At 37.9% G+C, this 25657-nt stretch overlaps 1 protein-coding gene across 1 annotated transcript in view; it reads right to left on the bottom strand.

Moving 5' to 3' along the window:
* Positions 1-25657, bottom strand: part of LOC150088255 (intermembrane lipid transfer protein VPS13A-like) — a 3009916-nt gene that overhangs the window by 2115778 nt on the left and 868481 nt on the right. Inside the window, exon 24 of the mRNA XM_090370087.1 lies at positions 3017-3159. Within this exon, the coding sequence (XP_090226213.1) occupies positions 3017-3159 (143 nt within the window). The remainder of the gene's footprint in view (positions 1-3016; positions 3160-25657) is intronic.

Below are 25657 nucleotides of genomic sequence, written 5' to 3'. Positions count from 1 at the left end.
ATAACTTCATTTCATAATTTATTTTTACCCCTTTAATACGATCGAAAATATATTTGCATACTTGCTAGAAATCACTGCCAACAACATGCATTCTGCTTGGCAGCATGTTTTGCCCCATTTGGCAAATGATTTCACTGGTTTTGAATTTACCGAAGACTGTGAAGATCAGTAAAGACTTGGGATTCAAAACTTTGGACACTGCCAATTTACATAATTGCATTGACTCACATGCAAATGACTTAGATGATGCAACTCTCCTTGAAATTGATAAGTAAACTGCATATGAAGAAAAGGAAAACAATTCTGAAGTGGCACCAAAAGAATTTTCAACAAAAGAATTGGAGAAAGTTTTTTTGGGGATTGACATGGCCTGTGAGGCGATTATGAATGGAGATCCGGAAAATTTTACAAGATGGGATTCAATGCTACAAAGACTTGTGCGCCGAGAAAAAGAAGAGACAACTTCAGACTTTTTTCGGCGCACAAGTCTTTGTAGCATTGAATCCCATCTTGTAAAATTTTCCGGATCTCCATTCATAATCCATTATACCTCCATCCATTATACCTCAATCAGCACGGTTTCACATAACACGGAACAGTTTTGGTACCAATTATCAGTGCTATGTGAGGTATTGCTGTAGTAAAATGCACATTTATTTCTTTAATAGCTGTTACTAAGTCCAGCAAAGAAGAGGAAAAAGATAGGAGTGTGCTGCCACAGACATTGTTAGGTTGGATGATCGGATTATTAGATCACTGTATGATAAGGGAAGCTTGCTGATAACTCCATTGGTTATGTGTAATGAGAACAGTGTCTCATTTGTTACTGAATTTAGCTGAGCTGTAAAATTGAGAATAATTCATGTTAAGCTATGGCCAATGAGTTATGTTTGGACTGCTGCAGCATGCATTCTATAAGCTACTTATGTACCATTTGTCTATCATTAGCAATAAAAATATACTCTCTCTCTCTCTATTTAAATATACATTAAATGTGCTTCTCCAAAAATATTCAACCACTATGGGCAACACCCCTCCCTCATGGGTTACGATCACTATTCTTTTAAAGAGAAGTCAATGCACTCATTTAACTATTTCTCCACATCACCCTATCTTGGTCATTCTCTTCATCTCTCTGTATCCACCATCCTTGCTATCCTCTCAGTCATCTAACACAGTTTTGCTTAACTCCCTTTAGGTCTCTTCCCCTCATCTTGAACACATGCTTCATCAATCCCTCTCCTGAGATAACATCTGAGGTCAGGAAAGAGGGCAATGCAGGAGGGGGAAAAAGGAAATAGCGAATTGGCTGAAACGAAAAAAAAAAAACCTATTAAAAGATAAGATGGATTGATAAAAATTTTCACATTATGAACTCATTATATCTCTTAATGGAGAAATTTATGTGGACATGCTAGAAATTTTTCCCCCTCATTCAGAAAAAAAAAATGGCCTATTAAACAACATAATTTTCCAGCAAGATTGGGCACTGCTACCCTTCTCAGTAACAGTTATGAATGCTCTTAATATAATATTTCCTGGAAAGTGGGTTGGCAGTAGAAGTTCAGTTCCATGGCCACCTAAGAGACCTAACTCGACACCCACTGATTTTTTATTTTGGAGTTATACAAAGAATTATGTTTACAGGGTAAGCATTTGTTCTTTGTTCCATTTGAAACAAAGACTCCAAGAAGCTGCTGATCAGGTACCAAGAGATATGCTGCAGCATATATGGAACGAAGAAGAATGTAGATTGATTGGACATATGCAGAGTTACAAACGGGATGCATGTAGAAATTTTCTAGGCTTGCAACAAGCTACTTGACTTATTGTTTAAACTAAAATATTCACTTCTTTAACATCTTTATCAATTTCCCAATTACTGGCTATTGAAACCCAACCATTTTTTTCGGATATCCTGTATAATTAAATGAAGTTAAGGGCATACAACACCCTTGTCCCACACCTCTTCCTATCTCTACACTTTTAATGTAACCTTGTCCTGTTCTAACTATTACTTTGTGTCACCAGTATAATCTACTAATCACTCTTCTGTCCTTCCAATCCACTCCTCTCCTTTCCAAATTATTCAGAAAATTAATCCACTTTATCAAATCAAAAACCTTCTCCTAATCTATAAAACATATACATGCATCTTTGTTGTACACTTCCAGATGCTTTTTTTCTGTCAACAATCACATCTGTTGCATTCCTTTACCTCCCCTCCACTTTCCTGAAGCTAAACTGTCCTTCTCCCATATTTTCCTCCATCCGTCCTTTTAACATTATTAGCATTATCTTTGCCACATGAAATAGCAATTTATAGTTCTAAAATCTTTACACTTCACTACACAGCTTTTCTTTTCTACTGATGTCACTAGCATGATTTGAAACCTTCTGGTCATTTCCCTTGCTTATATATTAACCTACAAAATTCTGTTAATTCCCTTAAGTCCCTATCCCCAATAATATTATAAACTCCATTGAAATTCCATCAATACCTACTGCCTTATTTGCCTTAACATGTGATCACCTTTTTCTCCATTATGACTGGTCCAACTTCTTGATCCATTATTTCTACATTATCAAACCATTCTTTTTTCTGCAGCTTGCTTAAAAAACAAAGTTAACCCAATATAAATTTTACTACCTTATATATTCCACACATCTTCCACTTATTCTCTCTGGTTGTCTTTGTATTTTCTAATTAATTTCTAATTTCTTTCTAATTGGAAAATACTAATGCCTGTTTCCCTTCTTTTCCAGGTTTCCTCATATTCCTTACTTTTTCATACATTAAAGCATATTTTGCTGACATTCCTAATGCTTCTAATACACTACAAAACCAATAAACATATTTCACTATTCCTCTCTTGTTTTGTGTTGCTCATCTCTCTCTCTCTCTACCTCTCTATTGATTTTACATTATTGGTTACCAGTGGCAAAAACATTATTTTTATTTGATTATGAAAATATTATATTTTCTAAACTTAATAGTTTTATTTATAAGATTTACCTTGTCCAGACATAAAGCAAAAATCTCCCAAGTGTCATAAAAGCCTCACGATGAAATGTTATGCACAACATATTTAGATCTATTACAAGTGAATGTTCCACTTGATGAAAGTGACTTTTAAATTCTGGGCAATTGGCACATACCTATACATAATAAGTAAAAACAGACAATTTAATTATTGCTTGATTTATAATAATTAAATAAACTGCCTGTATTTCAAAAAAAAAAACAAAAAAAAAAAAAACACCCTTAAGTCAGAAAAGTTTAAAATATCGAAAATTTGTTCTCTTATGCAATGGACATACTTAATTCAAAAGTAGTCTCACCAAAGATATTATTGCTTGTGATAGTGTAATAATACAGAAAAGTTTTATATGGACTTTTCTTAGGAGAAACAAGTTGAATATTCAGGATCAATGAAAATTTGCATGCAAAACATGTACTAACCATGGTTATTGTAACAAAAATAAATATAAACATTTTGAATATGTTTTATTCGAAGCATAAATAAAAAAAAATAAAATTCAAACAAACATTTAACTCAGCATCAATGATAATATTGAAAGCATAATGAAGGTGGTGGTGGTGGTGGTGGTGACACACAAGAATAGATTTAGAGACAGAGCAATGTGGGGTACATCTGAAAATGTTTCCTAGGTGATTTATAAGAATTTGCAGTTGGAATGATGGAAGTCTGCTTCATTGAGATTTGAAGGTTTCATTATAAGGGACATAAGAGCCTCCAATCCTCCTTTAAATTTTAGGCCGCATTTTTTTTTTTTCACTTTTTAATCGCCGAATAGCAATATCAGATGATGAATTGGTTCTCTGGTTCAAATACCTTTTCCGATAAAACCTTACATACATTCGAAATCTCTCCCAATGCTTTAAGCAAAAATTGAGGATTTTATTATTATTATTATTATTACTATTATTAGCTACAGGGTGCAAGGAAGCTTGAGACTTATGCTACACAACCCAAAAAAAAAAAAAAAAAAATTCCCAAGTTACCCTGAGAGAGAGAGAGAGAGAGAGAGAGAGAGAGAGAGAGAGAGAGAGAGAGAGAGAGAGAGAGAGAGTCAAAAGTAGAAGGGAACACCAAGAAAGAGAAGAATGATGATATCCAGCTCAGGATCCTGGGTGTGCCAAGCCCATACTCTTCAGATGTGAGGGGGTTCTAACCAAATTATTTCTTACTACAGTCAGTCCTTGTATAGCATGATAGTTGTGTTCCTAGAAACCCTCGTGCAATATGAACAACAGGCCCTATGGGAAAAATAGGGTTAGGTGCCGACTACCCAAGACTGAACACACACACACATTTGTAACCAAAACATTACCAAACACAATAAATAATCGTAAAATAGTTACGTATTTTATTACGACTATTACGTAATAAAATATTGCCAATGCTTTTGCTTCTATCGTAAGCAAACTTGTTTTTTGTTTGATTTTCTATCCAAACAGATGACAGCCGTTCCATCTCTTCCAATTCTTTGTGTCTTAATCTAATGGATTTTAATTACACTTTGAGTTGTTCCTGCTATGAAAGTTGTTTTTATTTTCTCTGCATTCTTTGTAATTCTCGGCGTTGCCTCATTTAGGTCTGTAGTACGTGCAATATCACATGGTCTTTCATTTCGCTCAAAGCGTTTCACAATTTCATATTTTTTCTCTATCGGGGTTTCCCGATATATGGCCTTACCGGGGAAACCCCGGTTGGCCAGAGGCCGGTGTGATTTTGGCCATAAACGCTAGTATGAGGCCACTATAAATTTTCCTGGGTAAGAAATTTTGACCCAGTCCGCCTCTGTTTATCGATATTGCTTTTCTTTTTCTCTCTAAATCTGTAGTGTCTTCGCCAGGATGCTTCCTTTTCACACCTTTTAAGTATTTTACTCATTTTTAGGGAACAAAGCAAAATTACAAAACAAGGAGGTACGCTTGATACACATAAACAAAGTTGCGGGCGTGTAGCAACAGATTAATAACAACACAGTAAAGGCAGAGATACACTATTAACACCTCACATTTTACTAAAGCACATTTCTAGGGGTTACTACCATAAAACAATAAAAACAATTTCCAGTTGCGTTTCTGCTAGTGGAATCTGTTATAACCCTGGTAGTAAACTCGATCTAATTGCATTTGCGATAATACCAATAGCTGGAATTGTATGGGTTTTTACGTTATTATGGTGAAATGTGTTTCCCCTTCACTGATATAAGAAACATAAATACATTTTCAGAATCTTCTCTTCATTCCTATCGTGTTGCGTTCGGTTGGGGTGATTCTGTGTTCGACTGCCATTTCTTGTAAACACAAAGGCAAATCGTGCAATAAGCGAATTCGGTTCGTGTTACATAAGATATCGTTCCCCTATTTATAAATTGTGTATGATCAAATTCGTGTAATGTAAACACGTGTTATACGAGGACTGACTGTACTACCATTTCACTTTTTTTTTAAGATGTACACACAAACACACACACACACACACACACACAGAAATTTTTCAGAAAAAAAAGAATGTGGAAAAAGAGGGGATTTTTTTAAATCCATATTGCATTAGACTGACAACACATATTTCATAATAAAATGCAGTCACAGAAATGGTATAAACATATTAGAATTAGCATTAGCAGATGCATATGATGCAAGAAAGCAAGCTTATACAGAATCAGCCAAAAAAAAAAAAAAAAAAACATTCCCATTTTACCCATCCATTCACTCCAAAAGTTTGTCCACTTCTTCCTTGAATTTATTTTAGCTATCAACTACCACAATGACAGATGGAAGTTTGTTCCAGCAATCAACTACCTGCTGACTAAAAGCATATTTCCACACATCTATTTGACAACTGTCTTTCCTCAATATGAATTTATGCTCCCTCACGTTTGTAATCTGAGGAAGTGGAAAAATATGATCGGCATTGAGCCTGCTCAAACCATTCAAGATCTTATACATCTCAATCAGATCACCTAGCAGATGCCCAGCCTCCACACTTTGAAAGTCACAGATTTAAGCCTTTCTTCATAAGAGATCCTTTAGTTCTTCTCACCAGTCTCTGCCCATTTCTGTACTCATTCTAGCACCGCTATATTCTTTCTAAAATTAGGCCTCCAGACCTGTATGCAGCACTCAGGGTGGGGCCTGACCATTGCATTATACAAGGAGATAATCACCTCCTTATCCCTGTTTGACAACACTCCATGACCTGCTTCAGCAGCATGTCTGCACTGCTCAGAAAACTTCATATCTGACTGCACAATTACCCCCAGGTCTTTTTCATTTTCTACCACCTAACTGTAGTATCACACATTTGATATGTTTCTCTGGGGTTACTTCTACTCATATGCAGTACTTTGCATTTGTCAATATTAAACTTCAGTTGCCACTTCTCAGTTCATCTGCCCAACCATTCTAGATCCAGTTGAAATAGCATACTGTCATTACTAACCTTGCCATCATTTGTATCATCTGCAAACCTGGACATTAAGCCTCATATAGCTTCATCAATATCATTGATAAATATAAAAAACAACAATGGGCTCAACACCGAACCCTGAGGGGCTCCACTAATAACATTAGTCCATGAAATGCAGTGTCCATTGATTACCACTCTCTGTGTCCACTGATTACCACTCTCCCACTCAACCATCCTTTTATCCATTGTAGCAACTTGCCCTTAATGACATACTGCTGCAATTTGTACAATAGTCTTCCATGTGCAACAGTATCAAGAGCTTTCTTGAAATCCAAGTATATGATATCAAAATTTTTTGCATGCAATTCCTTTGTGACCACGTCATAGTATCCAATCAAATTGGTTAGATAAGACTTTCCTTTAACAAATCCATGCTGTGTCTGAATTATTATTGCAGCAGTGTCTAGATGATCCTGCAGTGTTTCTTTAACCAGTGACTCCATTATTTTCCAAGGAACAAAAGTTAAACTAACAAGCTAAACTAACAAGTTAAACTAACACTGCCTCGATGCTATCGAGGCAGTGTTAGGTGGGTCGGAAAACTGCTAGCTTGGGGGGAGACAAAGACCAATAGATTGACAGTAGCCACTGGCAGAGGTGAAAGAGATTCTTGCACTGCTTCTATTAGAATGAGCAGAAGCCTGAAAAACAAGATGCATGGTATTTCAGAGACTGCTGGGAGCCAATGCGGTACAAGTAAACACATGGGTTGTGTTAGGGTAGCTAAGAATAGAAACAGGTGCAGGTATACTTGCATGTACACCAATGCTAGGAGTTTAGTAACTAAATTTGATGAATTTGAGGTATTGCTCAAAACATCGAAGGCAGATATTGTTGGGATATCAGAGACGTGGTGTCACACAGATATAAGGGATGAAGAACTGCAATTTGGGGAGTACAACGTCTACAGAAAGGATAGACAGGATAGGAAGGGAGGAGGGGTTATGCTATTAGTTAAGAAACACATAAAAACCAAGGAAGTGAAGCCAGTCGACATCGCTGGACAGTGCAGCGTGGAGTCAGTTTGGTGTGACATAAACATTGGGAGATCAAAATTGAGAGTAGGAGTGTGCTATAGGCCTAATGACTCTGATGAGTATAATAAGGAACTGTACAGGGAAATAGAGTGGGCCAGTAAATCAGAGTGTCTTATAATGGGAGATTTTAATTTCCCAGATATTGACTGGAATTTGGGGGCTGGTTACTCACACACTAGCAGGACTTTTGTGGATTTATTGGACGATTGTTTTCGACATCAGCATGTTCGGGAAGCAACTAGAGGGAGTAATACTCTTGATTTGATTATCAGCAGTGATTCTTCATGCATTAAGAATCTGCAGATAAATGAACCACTAGGTGGCAGTGATCACAGTGTGCTGAAGTGGGATTTACTCAAAGAGGTAACTACCATTAGGGGTAAAGGGAAGGGTTATTGCTTCCGTAAAGGCGACTATGATGGACTGAGACAGTATTTAAATTCTATACAGTGGGACCAACTGATGATGTTACCAACAGCAAATTCAAAATGGGAAGCATTCAAAGAACTTATCTTGGGACCTACTAGGCTTTACATACCAACTAAGAAATATTGTTCAAGGTTTAGGCCAAAATGGATGTCAGATGAACTAATGAGGCATATGGCAGAGAAGAAAAATGCATGGGATGCATACAAATTAACACATGACACAGAAGCCTATGATAGATACAAGTTGATATGCAACCAAGTTACAAAGGAGGTTAGGCAGGCGAAGGCAGATTACGAGAAATCCTTGGCAAGGGATGCAAAGAAAAACAGCAAAGAGTTCTTTACTTATGTAAACTCTAGAAGGAAGGGGATGAATCAGATTGGTTCACTTGATATTGATGGGTCAAGTGTTGATGATCCTGCTCAGGTAGCTAACAAACTAAATGAATATTTTGCATCGACATTCACACATGAGGAGTTATTCAGCGAGGGGAATGCCAGAGGTGTATTCAACTCTAGCAGTAAGCTACAGAATCTTGAAATAACTGGGAGTAAAGTGGAGGAGAAACTGTTGAAGATAAACACAAGAAAGGCACCCGGGGTGGATGGGATCTATCCAGTTATATTAAAGGAGGCAGCAAAGGAAGTAAGCAAACCCTTAGCCATAATTATGAGAGCTTCCTTGGACTCAGGGGAGGTACCCATAGACTGGAAATGTGCAAATGTGACCCCAATTCACAAAGGAGGATCAAAGGCTGACACAAGTAATTATAGACCTGTGAGCTTAACTTCTGTTCCAGGAAAATTAATGGAGGCACTGGTTAAAGAAGCACTGCAGGATCATTTAGACAAGACTTCAGTTATAGCTCAGACACAGCATGGTTTTGTTAAGGGGAAGTCTTGCCTGACCAACTTGATTGGATACTATGATGCAGTCACAAAAGAACTGGATGCAGGGAATAACTTTGATATTATATACTTGGATCTTAGAAAGGCTTTTGATACCGTTGCACATGGAAGACTGCTACACAAATTGGAGCAATGTGACATTGGAGGCAAATTGCTGCTATGGATAAAGGGGTGGTTGAGGGGGAGAAGACAAAGAGTGGTAATCAATGGACACTGCTCATCGTGGACTGATGTTATTAGTGGAGTCCCTCAGGGCTCAGTGTTGGGTCCATTATTGTTTTCTGTATTTATAAATGATATTGATGATGGTATATCGGGCTTAATGTCCAAGTTTGCAGACGATACAAAGGTTGGCAGGGTTGTCAAGGACACTACTGACACTATGCTGCTGCTGCTGCAACAGGATCTGGAAAGGTTGAGCAGATGGGCTGAGAGGTGGCAAATGAAGTTGAACATTGACAAATGTAAAGTACTACACATGGGAAACATGTGTAGTACTTTACACCCCCAAGTCCCTTTCATTCTCTACACACTGACAGTGGTAGAGAATGAAAGGGACTTGGGGGTGGTTGTGCAGGCAGATATGAAGTTCTCTGAGCAGTGCAGATGGGCTGCAAGAGTAGCTCATGGAGTATTGTCAATGATATACAGGAATTTTTCCAGCAGGGATAAGGAGGTGATTATTCCATTGTATAAGGCGATGGTCAGGCCACACCTAGAGTACTGTATACAGGTCTGGAGGCCTCATTTCAAGAAGGATGTAGAGCTGCTGGAACGAGTACAGAGAAGGGCAACAAGATTAGTGAATGGAACAAAGGGGTGCTCTTACGAAGAAAGGCTTAAGTTTTGCAAATTACAGTGTCTGGAGACTAGGCACCAGCGAGGTGATCTGATAGAGGTGTATAAAGCCTTGAATGGTTTAAGCATGCTCAATGCTGATGGTATTCTTCCTCTAGCTCAGAAAAATCACCTGAGAGGGCATAAATTCAAATTGAGGAAAGACAGATGTAGGATAGACGTGCGGAAATTTGCCTTTAGCCAGCGGGTGCTTGGTTGGTGGAACAGACTTCCATCCCTTGTGGTGGAGGTTGATAGCCTAAATAAGTTTAAGGCTCAGCTGGACAGGTATTTTGAACGAACAGAGGGGTGAAGTGGAAGTGGGTTTTTTTTTTTTTTTTTGGCTGATGCTGCATAAGCTTGCTTTCTTGCATCAAATGCCTCTACTAATGCTAATGCTAATGCCAAATCTGTAATTATTCATGTCACACTGGGGCTCAAACACTGGGACTTGGCACACCCAGGGTTCTGAGCTGGATATCATAATTCTTCTTTTTTTTGGTGATTTCCCTCCTACTTCTCTCTCAGGGTGTTTAAATTTTTTTTGGCTGGTGCAGTGTATGCCTCAGGCTTCCATGCACCATATAGCTAATAATAATAATAACCTTTTGTGAATAGGAGATACATTTGCACATCTATAGTCCATGGGGACGTGCCCTGAGTCCAATGATGCTATCATAATTATGGCTAATGAGGGGAATGTACACAAGGGCGTGCTTACTTTCTTTGTCACCTCCTTTAATAGAACTGGATAGATCCTATCCACCTCAGGTGCTTTTCTTATGTTTAACTTCAACAATTTCTCCTCCACTTTGCTCTCAGTTATTACAAAATCATTTAGCTCCCTGTTAGAGTTTAATAAGCTTCTGTTTTCCAGTTCCCTACAGAATTCCTTTTGTGTGAATGCAGATGCAAAATACTCATTCAGTTTGTTAGATATCTGAGCAGGATTATCAACAGTCAAACCATCAATATTAATTGGACCAATCTGATTCATCCCCATCCTTCCTGAAGTTATATAAGTAAAGAAGTCTTTTCTGTTTCTCTTTGCATCCTTCGCAAAAGATTTATTGTCGTCTGCCTTTGCTTCCCTAACCTCATTTGTGACTTGATTACAAACCATAGGCTATGGTACATATGTACATTATGCTCTCACACAGGAGCTTACCTAAGATTTTTCTGTCTGCAGAATTTGATTTGTATTGTCTGTTAGACATTGGCTGAACATGATTGCTTCAATAAAAATACTACCTGAGACTGTGCTCTTCACAAATGTCTAAAGGTTTGTTTATACCTATGGCATCGCTCTTTACTCTTAGCTGTCAAAGAGCATTTCTGAAGCTTAAGTAGAAAGTGATCTGAACTCAGTTCCTCCCCCCCCCCCACACTCATACTGGTTGAAAATTGTCTCACAATCATGAATTCGAGGATGGATTAGAAGGTAACTGAGAGCGAGATTGAGAAAGAGAGATGTGGGGTCCTCTGAACTTGATCACAAACTGAATCAGGTTTTGTTTTAAATAAATAAATAATTATCCCCTTATGCGTTGTGTCTGAGAATTACCTAACTTTTGACTGCTGACAACATAATTGTAATTTATAGTGCCAGAGAATTATGTAACTTTTTGCGTCTGACAACATACCTGTTGTCTTTTTGTTTTTTTTAAACAAATAAATAAATAACCATTTATTTGTTATGTCAGAGAAATACATGACCTTTGACTGCTGACAATATACCTTTTACAGCCAATACTAAAAGGGTTTACAGCAGTTTTCTCAACCTTTTCTTTTAATTACTGCCCTCTAAAGGACAATTTTTTCTAATCACCCCCCCCATGAAATTTTAAACAAGAAAATACTTTATACTTACTCTTTTTATTCAATGGCATCCCTGAGTGTGATGCTTCTTAGCTAAAAGTTCAATGTTCGGTATGATGTTAGTAAGTTTAATTCTAATATCTCCTCTTGAACATATATCAAAGCTGTTTCTTTCCTTTGTTAATATTTTATTTACTGAACTAAAACCACTTTCAACCATATAAGACATTGGGAAACAAAGAAATAGTTTCTCCATTTCAGACCACACTGTTGGATAAAGAAGTTTAGTGGTTTTGTGACCCCCAACAACTAAGCCATTTAAAAGAAACCTTTTCCAAATATATATTTGCATTCTTTGTTACATTTTAATTCAATGAGCTTTTCTTGAATTTCTTTACTAGCAGACCCAGAATCCCATCCAATTGGATCTAACATCCATGGCTTCACTTCAAAAGAAAATAAATCTGGAAATCTATTTTTCACTTCACCTTTTAAAGAACACAAATGATCTGAATAATTCTTAAGCTCATTCTTAGTTAGAGATTCATTGATTTCAGCTAACTCATGCATACCATGAAATGGTTTTCTCATTAAATTGCTTTCAAATATTTCCAGTTTTTCAGTGAAGGCTTTTAATACGCATTTGCAGTCTATCACAGTAATTAATTTCTCTTGAAGTTGTTGTTTTTGTGTTTGCTGATCTCCTTTACTAAATGTTTCCCCTTCACTTTTAAAAAAAACTAATTATCGTATTAAAAAGGTTTACAAACCTTGTTAGACGGTTTCTTTTATAAAGCCATCTGACATCTGTATGTAAAATAAGCCTCACATACTGTTCTTCTTTATCAACACAAAATTTTCTGTAAAGGCAATTATATTTTCTATGTGACTTTATTTTATTGATGGTTTTAATAACTATACTGAGTGGTTGATAAAGAAATGGACTAATATTTTTTTTCAACCAGATGATGTCAGTACACAATGCAGTCGAGAAGAATTTCGAGATGTACTTCCTTTAGGTGGGCTATAAAACCTTTATGTCTTCCAACCATGGTGGCAGAACCATCAGTGGCACAGGATACCAAATTTTCCAATGGTACTAGTTTTTCATCAAACCATGTTTTTACAGCAGCAAAAATTGATGCCCCAGTACAATCAGTTTCTATAGATTTTACAAACAACAACAACTCTTCTTGCAATTTACAATCATCATAAAAATAATGAACGTTTGCCATTAGACCAAAATTGACATTGAAATTGTGAAGGATGTTACCGAAGAATGTTATATTGTAAAGGATGTTACCGTCCTGAAAAAGGTAAATGTTGGAAGTGATCACAGAATGGTAAGATGCACACTTGATATAGATATATAGATATAAGAAAAGAAAGGAAAAAACTCAAGGAAATAATATGAAGGTCTTTGAGATAACAGAAGAGGAGAAAAAGCAGTATGTACTAGAACTTAAGAACAAGTTAGAGTTTCTGCAGACTGAAAAGGACCAAGATATTGACGAGGAATATTACAACTTTCTGAAAGTGATAAAGCCCAAGAAACCTATAGGTAAAAAGAAATCCAAAGAAGAAAAAATTAGTCAAGAAACACTTGTCATGATGAACCGAAGGTGGCAATTGAAGTGCAAGATAAACACTGACAAGGAGAAAATTGAGTATACTGAGTTATGCAAAGCCATTAGAAAGACACTTGGAGAGGACATAAGAAGATTTAACACAAGAAAAGTAGATCAAACATTAAGGGAAAACAAAGAACTTAAATCAGCAGCTATGAGCAGTATGAGTATGTGAATATGAATGGTACTTTACTATGGTGAGTACATCGTAATGTGATTTTATCATACAGAAAACCAATCGTAAAGCGGGGATCAACTGTATTTTTAACTATTTATTGGAAAATTCGCATAATTGAAGCAGCTGCTTAATCGGGCCAAAATGCACTAGTCCTGATGTGTAACAAATAAACAGAATCGACTGTACTAATTGTCACTTAGAAAGTAGAAACAATACACTGAAATATTTCCTCATCCCATCCATGCCTCATATATTGACCAATGAAACAAAATAATAAATAAATAAACCATTCTCCATGCCCTCCCACCACAAAGGTCGCAACTGTCGGAAAGGCATGAACGCCAAGTATTGAGGAGACATTACTTCTCAAAGCACTTAGGCATTTAATGCCTATGAAAAGCAAAGGGGGCCGATTTAAATCACACTCGCTATCTTCCTTTTATCAAAATTTCACACTCACTCCTAATATAATATACCTGTATGCTAAAAATCAGTTGTCTCAGGTGAAAAGAAAACCCAATGAGAGAAATTAAATATTAAGGAAGAAGATGTTGTCAGGTAGGGTTGAACTTTGGATGGCCACAAACCATTGTAATACCCATGATTTTTCGCCACCCAAAAACCAATTTTCACCCACTTTGGGGCGATACCACCGCTGGATTACAGTATATTACAAAAGAACATACATGCATAAAAATAAAATGGTTTTAATTACATTGAATAAAATATAAACAAAAATAGAGGTAAAAAAAAAAAAAAAAAAAAAAAAAACCCCACGGACATACAAATGCACCACAAGTTGGCAAATAGGATGGCATCAAATGTTCACTTCAGGTATTCGGGGTCATCAGAGAATAGGATTATATTTATACCGAGTTCCTAAATAAGATTGGGAGAGGGGGTTAAGAGAGAACCTATCAAGGTTCCCACTTAACCCTGATAGGTTCTCCTTGATAGAAAAAAAGCCTTGAATTAGGGTTGAATTTGAAAGTGTCTGCAAGTCTGCCCAGACACGATAGGGGGAGTATATAATGTGAACCCTGTCGATCAATTCGGCCCTGGAAAGATGGTGCAAGGCTCAAGGGGTAGAATTTTTTTCAGCCTGGTCTGTACTTGTTAACAGGAGAGATTGCTTCTACAGGGATGGGATACACTTAAATAGAAAGGGTGCAAGAATGTTTGCTGATGCTTTCGAGGCAGTGTTAGGTGGGTCAGAAAACTGCTAGATTGGGGGATGCAAGGACTAAAAGATTAACAGTAGCCACTGGCAGAGGTGAAAGTGATTATTGCATTGCTTCTATTGGAATGAGCAGCAGCTTGGAAAATAAGATGCAGGATATTTCAGAGACTGCTGGGAGTCATTGGAGTACAAGTAAACACATGGGTTGTGTTAGGGTAGTTAAGAAAAAGAACAGGTGCATGTATACTTGCGTGTACACCAATGCTAGGAGTTTGGTAAATAAATTTGATGAATTTGAGGTATCCTGTTGATATTGTTGATATTGCACTGCAGATATTGCAACAGATATTGCAACAATATCAACAGATATTGCAGATATGAGGCAGATATTGTTGGGATATCAGACACACGGTGTCACACAGATATAAATAATGCTGAACTGGAATTTGGGGAGTACAACGTTTACAGAAAGGATAGACAAGATAGGAAGGGAGGAGGGGGTCATGCTATTAGTTTAGAAACACATAAAATCCAAGGAAGTGAAGCCAGTCGACATTGCTAGACAGTGCAGTTTCGAGTCAGTTTGGTGTGACAAAAGCATTGGGAGATCAAAATTGAGAGTAGGAGTGTGCTATAGGCCTAATGACACTGATGAGTATAATAAGAAACTGTACAGGGAAATAGAATAGGCCAGTAAATCAGAGAGTCTTATAATGGAGGATTTTAATTTTCCAGATATTGACTGGAATTTGTGGGTTGGTCACTCACACACTAGCAAGGCTTTTGTAGATTTATTGGATGATTGTTTTCTACATCAGCATGTTCGGGAGGCAACTAGAGGGAGCAATACTCTTAATTTGATTATCAGTAGTGATTCTTCATGCATTAAGAATCTGCAGATAAATGAACCACTAGGTGGCAGTGATCACAGTGTGCTGAAGTGGGATTTACTCAAGGAGGTAACTACCATCAGGGGTATAGGGAAGGGTTATTGCTTTTGTAAAGGTGACTACGATAGTCTGAGACAGTATTTAAATTCTATACAGTGGAACAACTGATGATGTTATCAACAGCAAACTCAAGGGAAGCATTCAAAGAACTTATCTTGGAAGCTACAAGGCTTTACATACCAACTAAGGAATATAGTTCAAGGTTCAGGCCTAAATGGATGTCAGATGAACTAATGAGACATATGGCAGAGAAAAAAATGCATGGGATACATATAAATTAACATGTGACACACACAAGCCTGTCATAGATATAAGTTGATCTGTAACCAAGTTACAAAGGAGGTTAGGCAGGCGAAGGCAGATTACGAGAAATCTTTGGAAAGGGATGCAAAGAAAAACAGCAAGGAGTTCTTTACTTATGTAAACTCTAGAAGGAAGGGGATGAATCAGATTGGTCCACTTGATATTGATGATTCAACTGTTCCTGATCCTGCTCAGATAGTTAACAAACTAAATCAATATTTTGCATCTACATTCACACATGAGGAGTATTTAAGGAAGGGAAATGCCATAAATGAAGTAAACACTGGCAGTGAGCTAGATGATCTTGTAATAATTGAGAGAAAAGTGGAGGAGAAATTGTTGAAGATAAATACAAGAAAGGCACCTGGGGTCGATGGGATCTATCCAGTTATATTAAAGGAGGCAGCAAAGGAAGTAAGCACTCAGTTAGACATAATTATGAGAGCTTCCTTGGACTCAGAGGAGGTACCCACAGACTGGAGATGTGCAAATGTAACCCCAATTCACAAAGGAGGATCAAAGTCTGACACAAGTAATTATAGACCTGTGAGTTTAACTTCTGTTCCAGGAAAATTAATGGAAGCACTGGTTAAAGAAGCACTGCAGGATCATCTTGACAAGAATTCAGTTATAGCTTAGACACAGCATGGTTTTGTTTATGGAAAGTCTTGCCTCGCCAATTTAATTGGATACTATGATGTAGTCACAAAAGAATTGGATGCAGGGAATAACTTTGATATTATATATTTGGATCTTAGAAAGGCTTTTGATACTGTTACACATGGAAGAATGCTGCACAAATTGAAGCAGTGTGGCATTGGTGGCAAATTGTTGCTATGAATAAAGGGATGGTTGAGTGGCAGAAGACAGAGAGTGGTAATTAATGGACACTGCTCATCGTGGACTAATGTTATTAGTGGAGTCCCTCAGGGTTCAGTGTTGGGTCCATTGTTGTTTTCTGTATTTATAAATAATATTGATGATGGCATATCAAGCTTAATGTCCAAGTTTGCATACGATACAAAGGTTGGCAGGGTTGTTAAGGATGCTACTGATGCTATGCTGCTGCAACAGCATCTGGAAAGGTTGAGCAGATGGGCTGAGAGGTGGCAAATGAAGTTTAACATTGACAAATGTAAACTACTACATATGGGAAACAGCAACCCCAGAGCAACGTATCAACTCTGTGGTACTACACTGACAGTGGTAGAGAATGAAAAGGACCAGGGGATAATTGTGCAGGCAGATATGAAGTAATCTGAGCAGTGCAGACGGGCTACAAGAGTAGCTCATTGTGTCTTATCAATGATATACAGGAATTTTTCTAGTAGGGACAGGGAGGTGATTATTCCCTTTTATAAGGCAATGGCCAGGTCGCACCTTCAGTACTGTATACAGGTCTGGAAGCCTCATTTCAAGAAGGATGTAGAGCTGCTGGAATGAGTACAGAGAAGGGCAACAAGGTTAGTGAACGGAATGAAGGGTTCCTCTTACGAAGAAAGGCTTAAGTTTTGCAAATTACAGTGTCTGGAGACTAGGCACTGACGAGGTGATCTGATAGAGGTGTGCAAAGCCTTGAATGGTTTGAGCATGCTCAATGCTGATGGGACAGTGCCTCTTACTCAGAATAATCACCTGAGAGGGCATAAATTCAAATTGAGGAAAGACAGATGTAGGTTAGATGTGCGGAAATTTGCCCTTAGCCAGCGGGTAGTTGGTTAGTGGATCAGACTTCCATCCCTTGTTGTGGAAGTTGATAGCCTAAATAAATTTAAGGCTCAGCTGGACAGGTATTTCGAACTAACGGAGGGATGAAATGAAAGGTTTTTTTTTTTTTTTTTGGCTGATGCTGCATAAGCTTGCTTTCTTGCATCATATGCCTCTACTAATGCTAATTCTAATGCTAAAGAGAGAAGATTCAATCACAGAGAGAGGAATTAATGAAGGCTTCTGCATAGTATTCCCTGGGGGAAGGGGTAGAAATGCGACCCAGCCTTATCCCAACCATATTGGTCCTACTAAGCATTCGAGATAGGGTTTATATAGCACATGTGCTGATGTTATCTGAACCAACTTCCTTGTTGGAAAAAATAAGGTAGGTTAATTTTTATTTTGTTATTTTTTTGGTTTGTTTAGGAGCATTAGCAACTAAGGCCATATTGCTCCTGGGATATGCGGTGGTAATTCGTGAACTTTTAGCATCCTCTGTATTTGGTTGTCACGGGCTCAAACCCCGGTCTAACCAAGAAGCGTGTGCTATGCACTGCTGCTCCTGCCCATCTGGCTACGGAAGCACCATAAGGTAGGATTTTATATTGTTGGGACAGTGCCGGATTAAGGCATGGGCATACAGGGCCCTTGCCTGGGCCACCATTCATCAAATGGAAATCTGCTGTAGACCAATGGAAACAGTGAAAGTAGCGATGGTGCAGTTGGCTTTCTGTTCCATAAAGATATAACAAACAACATTTTAGAAGATGAAGTTACTGTAGAGTTGTTAAAATTGGGAAGAGGCATTACACCGAAACTGGCAAGGCTCTTCACAAAATGCATTAGAAAAGGTGTGCTGCCTAATGAGTGGAATAATGCAATCAGAGTTTTGCTGCATAAGAAAGAGATAAATCAGAAACTGGAAATTAATGAACAATTAGCTTGTTATCCCACATCCACAAGTTGTTCACAAGGGTCATTACTAATGAATTAGAAAGAATACTTGATGAGAATCAACCGAAAGAGCAAACTGGCTTTAGGACAGGATTCTCAACTATGGATCACCTTCACATAATATCACAGCTAATAGAGAAAGCAAATGAATAAAAACCACCATTATGCCTTGAATTTATGGACTATTAAAAAGCATTTGACTCTATACAACATTAGGCAATGTTTCAGGCATTGGAAATACAAGGCATAGATACTCCATATATTATGATTTTGAAGAAAATATATGAGAACACTACCCCCTTTATTAGACTAGACAAAGACAGTAGCAAATTTAAAAGTGAGAAAGGAATTCGACAAAGAGACACAATATCTCCGAAGTTGTTTACTACCGCCCTTAAAGAAGCTTTCAGAAGATTAGACTGGTTGAAAAAAGGAGACAATGTGAATGGAGAGTACCTAAACCATTTACGATTTGCAGATGACATTGTGGTCATAAAACACGATCCCAAAGAATTAGAGGAAAATCTTAATCAGTTATGCACAATTAGTAAGGATTTTAGACTAAAGATGGAAATGGCTAAAACAGTATGCCTCAGAAAGGGATATAATGATTGAAGTTGCAGTAATTGAAAAGGTGGATTCATATACTTATCTGAGACAAGTCGTTAGCTGTAGTAATGATAAATGGCTGAAATTCAAGAGAAGAATAAATTTTGGATATATATCATTCAGTCACATACTGAGGAGCTATATCCCAGTTTGTCTGAAACGTAAAATAATGAACCAATGTATACTCGACCATATGACTTATGGAAGTGAAACGTGGCCACTCACCAAAAGAATGGAAGAAAAACTGACAACTACACAGGGAAGAATGGAACAAATTATATTAGGAATCAGACTGGTAGATAAGAAAAGAAACACATGGCAACAAACTCAAATAAAGGATATTCTTATCAAAACTAAAGAACTAAAATGATCTTCGGCAGGACACATAGCTCGAAGACATGATGACAGATAAACTAAGAAAATAACAGAATGGTACCCAAGAGGAGATAGAAGAAAATGTGGAAGACAATGACTGAGATGGACAGATCAAATTCAGAATTTGTGAGGAGTAAATGGATGGCCATTGCACAAAACAGAAGGAACTGGAAAGTTGCTGCAGAGGCCTTCATCCTGCAGTGGATTGAAAATGGTTGATGATGATGATAACTTATATTTTAGGAAAGCTTTTGATACTGTTGCATATGAAAGACTACAGTACAAGTTGGAGCAGTACAGCATTAAGGGAAAATTGGACACTGTTTGTCATCGACTAATATATTCTGGTAACATTAGTGGCGACGCCTAGGGTTCAATGATGGGACCACTGTTGTTTTCTCTATTTATCAATGATATTGATGAAGGTAAAACAAGCATAATGTCCAAGTATGCAGATAACACAAAAGTTAACAAGGTTGTTAATGACAGTAACGACTGTATATGGTTGCAACAGCATCTAAATTAGTTGGGCAGATGGGCTGAGAGGTGGTGCGGGTTTTAATTTCCCAGATATTGACTGGAATTTTGGGGTTGGTCACTCACACACTAGCAAGGCTTTTGTGGATTTATTGGATGATTGTTTTCTACATCAGCATGTTCGGGAGGCAACTAGAGGGAGTAATACTCTTGATTTGATTATCAGTAGTGATTCTTTATGCATTAAGAATCTGCAGATAAATGAACCACTAGGTGGCAGTGATCACAGTGTACTGAAGTGGGATTTACTCAAAGAGGTAACTACCATTAGGGGTAAAGGGAAGGGTTATTGCTTTCGTAAAGGCGACTACGATGGACTGCGACAGTATTTAAAGTGGGACCAACTGATGATGTTACCAACAGCAAATTCAAAATGGGAAGCATTCAAATAACTTATCTTGTAAGCTACTAGGCTTTACATACCAACTAAGAAATATTGTTCAAGGTTTAGGCCTAAATGGATGTCAGATGAACTAATGAAGCATATGGAAGAGAAGAAAAATGCATGGGATACATACAAATTAACACTTGACACAGAAGCCTATGATAGATATAAGTTGATCTCTAACCAAGTTACAAAGGAGTTGAGGCAGGCGAAGGCAGATTATGAGAAATCTTTGGGATTATGAGAAATCAAGGGATGCAAAGAAAAACAGCAAAGAGTTCTTTACTAATGTAAACTCTAGAAGGAAGGGGATGAACCAGATTGGTCCACTTGATATCGATGGGTCAACTGCTGATGATCCTGCTCAGGTAGCTAACAAACTAAATGAATATTTTGCATCGACATTCAAACATGAGGAGTTATTCAGCGAGGGGAATTCCAGAGGTGTATTCAACTCTGACAGTAAGCTTCAGAATCTTGTAATAACTAAGAGTAGTGGAGGAGAAATTGTTGAAGATAAACACAAGAAAGGCACCTGGGGTGGATGGGATATATCCAGTTATATTAAAGGAGGCAGCAAAGGAAATAAGCAAACCCTTAGCGATAATTATGAGAGCTTCCTTGGACTCAGGGGAGATACCCACAGACTGGAGATGTGCAAATGAGACCCCAATTCACAAAGGAGGATCAAAGGCTGACACAAGTAATTATAGACCTGCGAGTTTAACCTGTTCCAGGAAAATTAATGGAGGCACTGGTTAAAGAAGCACTGCAGGATCATCTAGACAAGACTTCAGTTATAGCTCGGGCACAGCATGGTTTTGTTAAGTGGAAGTCTTGCCTGACCAATTTGATTCGATACTATGATGCAGTCACAAAAGAACTGGATGCGGGGAATAACATTGATATTATATACTTGAATCTTAGAAAGGCTTTTGATACGGTTGCACATGGACGACTGCTACACAAATTGGAGCAGTGTGGCATTGGAGGCAAATTGCTGCTATGGATAAAGGGGTGGTTGAGGGGGAGAAGACAGAGAGTTGTAATCAATGAACACTGCTCATTGTGGACTAATGTTATTAGTGGAGTCCCTCAGGGTTCAGGCTCCATTATTGTTTTCTGTATTTATAAATGATATTGATGATGGTATATCAAGCTTAATGTCCAAGTTTGCAGATGATACGAAGGTTGGCAGGGTTTTTATTATTATTATAAGCTATATGGTGCAAGGAAGCCGAGGCTTATGATACACCAGCCAAAAAAAAAAATTCCCCAGTTACCCTAAAAGAGAGAGAGAGAGAGAAGTAAAAGTGAATCACCGAGAAAAAGAAGAATGATGATATCTAGCTCAGGACCCTGGGTGTGCCAAACCCATACTTACAAGATGTGGTTATCAAGGACACTACTGACACTATGCTGCTGCAACAGGATCTGGATAGGTTGAGCAGATGGACTGACAGGTGACAAATAAAGTTTAACATTGACAAATGTAAAATACTTCATAGGGAAACAGCAACCCATGAGCAACGTATCACCTCTGTGGTACTACACTGACAGTGGTAGAGAAAGGGACTTGGGGGTGGTTGTGCAGGCAGATATGAAGTTCTCTGAGCAGTGCAGATGGGCTGCAAGAGTAGCTCATGGTGTATTGTCAATGATATGTAGGAATTTTTCTAGCAGGGATAAGGTGGTGATTATTCCCTTGTATAAGGCGATGGTCAGGCCCCACCTAGAGTACTGTATACAGGTCTGGAGGCTTCATTTCAAGAAAGATGTAGAGCTGCTGGAACGAGTACAGAGAAGGGCAACAAGATTAGTGAATGGAACAAAGGGGTGCTCTTACGAAGAAAGGCTTAAGTTTTGCAAATTACAGTGTCTGGAGACTAGGCACCAGCGAGGTGATCTGATAGAGGTGTATAAAGCCTTGAATGGTTTGAGTATTCTCAATGCTGATTGGATTCTTCCTCTTGCTCAGAATAATCACCTGAGAGGGCATAAATTCAAATTGAGGAAAGACAGATGTAGGATAGACGTGCGGAAATTTGCCCTTAGCCAGCGAGTGGTTGGTTGGTGGAACAGACTTCCATCCCTTGTCGTGGAAGTTGATAGACTAAATAAGTTTAAGGCTCAGCTGGACAGGTATTTCGAATGAACAGAGGGGTGAAGTAGAAGTGGTTTTTTTTTTGGCTGATGCTGCATAAGCTTGCTTTCTTGCATCAAATGCCTCTACTAATGCTAATGCTAATGCTAACTGAAGTTTAACATTGAGAAATGCAAAGTACTGCATATGGTAGCAGTAACCCCAGAGAAAAATATACCAACTACACGTAGGGTAGTGGAGAATGAAAAAGACCAGGGGGTAATAGCCATCAGATATGAAGTTATGAAGTTTTCTGAGCAGTGCAGACAGGCTGCCAGAGCAGCTCATAGGGTTGCTAATGGTATACAGGAATTTTTGGTAGCAGGGATAAGGAGGTGATTATCCCTTTGCGTAAGACAATGGTCAGGCCACAATTTGGGTACTGCATAGAGATCTGGAGGCCTCAATTTGGAAGGACATAGAGCTGCTGGAATGAGTACAGAGATGGGAAATGAGATTGGAGGAGGGGAAGAAAGGGGTGCTCTTACGAAGAAAGGCTTCAGTTCTGCAAATTGCAGCATCCGGAGACTTTGTACCTGTGAGGTGATCGGATTGAGGTGTTGAAGGCTTTGAACATTTAAAGGAAGTGTAATGCAAATGGGATTCTTCCTCTTGTTCGGATTACGCACTTGAGGGGGCATAATTTGAAACTGAGGAAAGACAGTCGCAGAATAGATGCATGGAAATTTTCCTTTAGCCTGTTAATGGTTGATTGCTTGAACAAACTTCCATCTGTAATTGTGGAAGTTGTTTGGTAAAATAAATTAAAGGAAGGACAAGCTGGACTGAGCAAATGGATAGGTGAACGGAAAGTGTGGTTTTTTTTTTTTTTTTTTTTTTTTTGGCTGGTGCTATTCTGTTTAAGCTTGCTTTCTTGCATCACATGCCACTACTAATGCTAATCCTAATATAAATGAGAATGATAATCAGATTGAAGACAAGATATGGAGGAGAAGGTGTTTTCTTAATACCTACATCTTAAAGAGAGTAAAGTGATAGTGACAGATTGGTTTTCCTATCAAAGATTATGCTAAACGTATTCACCCCCCCCCCCCCCCGATTTTCATAAAACAGAACTGATTTAAGAGTCTGAGTTCCAATGAGAGGAGTCAGATTAAAAGGAGAGGTTTGTCTGGAGAAAGAAATTCGGGCACACTTAGAAGCAATGGAACCAAGATCAAAAAGACTAAAACAATTAGTGACTACTGTAATAGCATCATTAATATAGAACTATTGTACTGTGCCCAAATTTTAATGCCATTATCAGCAATAGTATTAAGGTGGAAAAGAGTAGGTCATAAAGCATGTCCCATTCCAGAAAAAAGTGGACACTTTTAATTAGAAAGAAATCATTAAGTTTTACAAGAAGTGTTCTCTGGGTTTCATATTTCTGTATGAAAATTAGCAAATTACCTTGTATTCCCAATTTTTAGAATTTTTCCAAAAAGTAAAGAAGCACCCATGAGCTGCAAACAACACCAGTCGCAGAGAATAAGTCAAGGAAAATCAGATCAAGTTGAACCTTGCATCAATTGAGAGAAAGGTAGTTTCAAAAATTTTTTTGTGGAAAACACACCCTTTTTTCATAGTAATAGTGAAGGAAAGAAACAATTTTAGCAGTGAGGAAGACACAGAATAAGCTAGGAGTTTTTTAAAGTTTAGGGTTAGTGACTTTAGGAGTGGGAAAGATAAAGTAATTACAGAACACTCGAGAGAGAGAATTTTTCAGTTCGATAGAGTTAGCATTAGTAGAGTCATACAATGCAAGAAAGCAAGCTTACACAGCATTAGCCAAAAAAAAAAAAAAAAAAACCTCCAATTTCACCCCTCCATTCATTACAAATGCCTGTTCAACTCAGCCTTAAATTTACTTTGGCTATCAACTTCCACAACAAAAGATGGAAGTCTGTTCCACCAATCAACTACCGCTGGCTAAAGGCAAATTTCCGCACAATCTACTCTACAACTGTCTTCCCTCAATTTGAATCTATGTCCCCCTCAGGTTTTTAATCTGAGCAAGATGAAGAATCCCTTCAGCATTCAGCTTGCTCAACCCATGCACAACCTTATACACCTCAATCAGATCACCTCGCAGGTGATCTGATTGAGGTGTATAAGGTCTTGAATAAGGTACCTAGTTGTATAAGAGCCCTAGTCTCCAGATGCTGCAATTTGCAGAAGTTAAGCGTTTCTTGGTAAGAGCACAGCTTTGTTCCCCCTCACCAGTCTTGTTGCCCTGTTTTGTCTTCTTTCTAGCAACTCTACATCCTTCCTCTACATCCATTTTAGTATACAGTACTCGAGGGGTGGCTTGACCATTGACTTGTACAACGGGATAATCATCTCCAAGTCACTTTGAGCAAAATTCCTATATATCATTGACAAGACTCCATGACCTGTTCTGGCAGCCCGTCTGCACTGCTCAGAAAACTTCATATTCGACTGCACAATTATCCACAGGTCTTTTTCACTTTCCACTACCCTGAGTGTAGTGCAACAGCGTTGCTACATTTCTCTTGGGTCATTGAAACTATATCCAGTATTTAGCTTTTGTCGCCACTTCTCAACCCATTTACCCAAATTATCTAGATTGAGTTGGGATAGCATACTGTCTTTACTGTCGATATCAAGGGGGGCAGTTGTCCTCCGACTCACAGCCTTATAAAATGCACTGTTTGCTTGATGTTTGCAGAGCAATCGGGTACGGGACATGAGTCTGCTGACGAGGCTACTAGAGACGGTCGTGTTCAAAGCCGCTAAGTGGATTTTTCTTATTTATTGATTTGAAATTATTGTTTTTCTAAAACTTTTGATTTAAATTTAGTAGTATAACATTATTTTGCGATTTTCTGATTAATTTGGTGTATTTATTCTTTACTCGGCCTTGTAATTGCATAAAAGTATCCGTAAAGGTTTCCACGTGTTTCAACTCCGCTACCATTTGTAATTTTCCCGCCTTTGTGATACGATAGTTATATACCGTACTAGATAGCGTTAGTTGAACTTCGTTAGCAGTTAAATTGTACGTTTAAATAAATACATATAACGACTTAGATTACAAACGTAATATAATTAATTATATTTAACATAATTAATAACATAACATAATTAATTATAATTAATTAATTAATTAATTAATAGAATCATGACTCAGACCAGAGCAGCAAAGCAAA

Source organism: Mastigoproctus giganteus, chromosome 3 (assembly GCF_048544385.1).
Source record: "Mastigoproctus giganteus isolate SK-2022 chromosome 3, ASM4854438v1, whole genome shotgun sequence".
NCBI lineage: Eukaryota > Metazoa > Arthropoda > Arachnida > Uropygi > Thelyphonidae > Mastigoproctus > Mastigoproctus giganteus.
The sequence above is the reverse complement of the archived record's forward strand: the minus strand, read 5'-3'. Positions and strand labels throughout refer to the sequence as shown.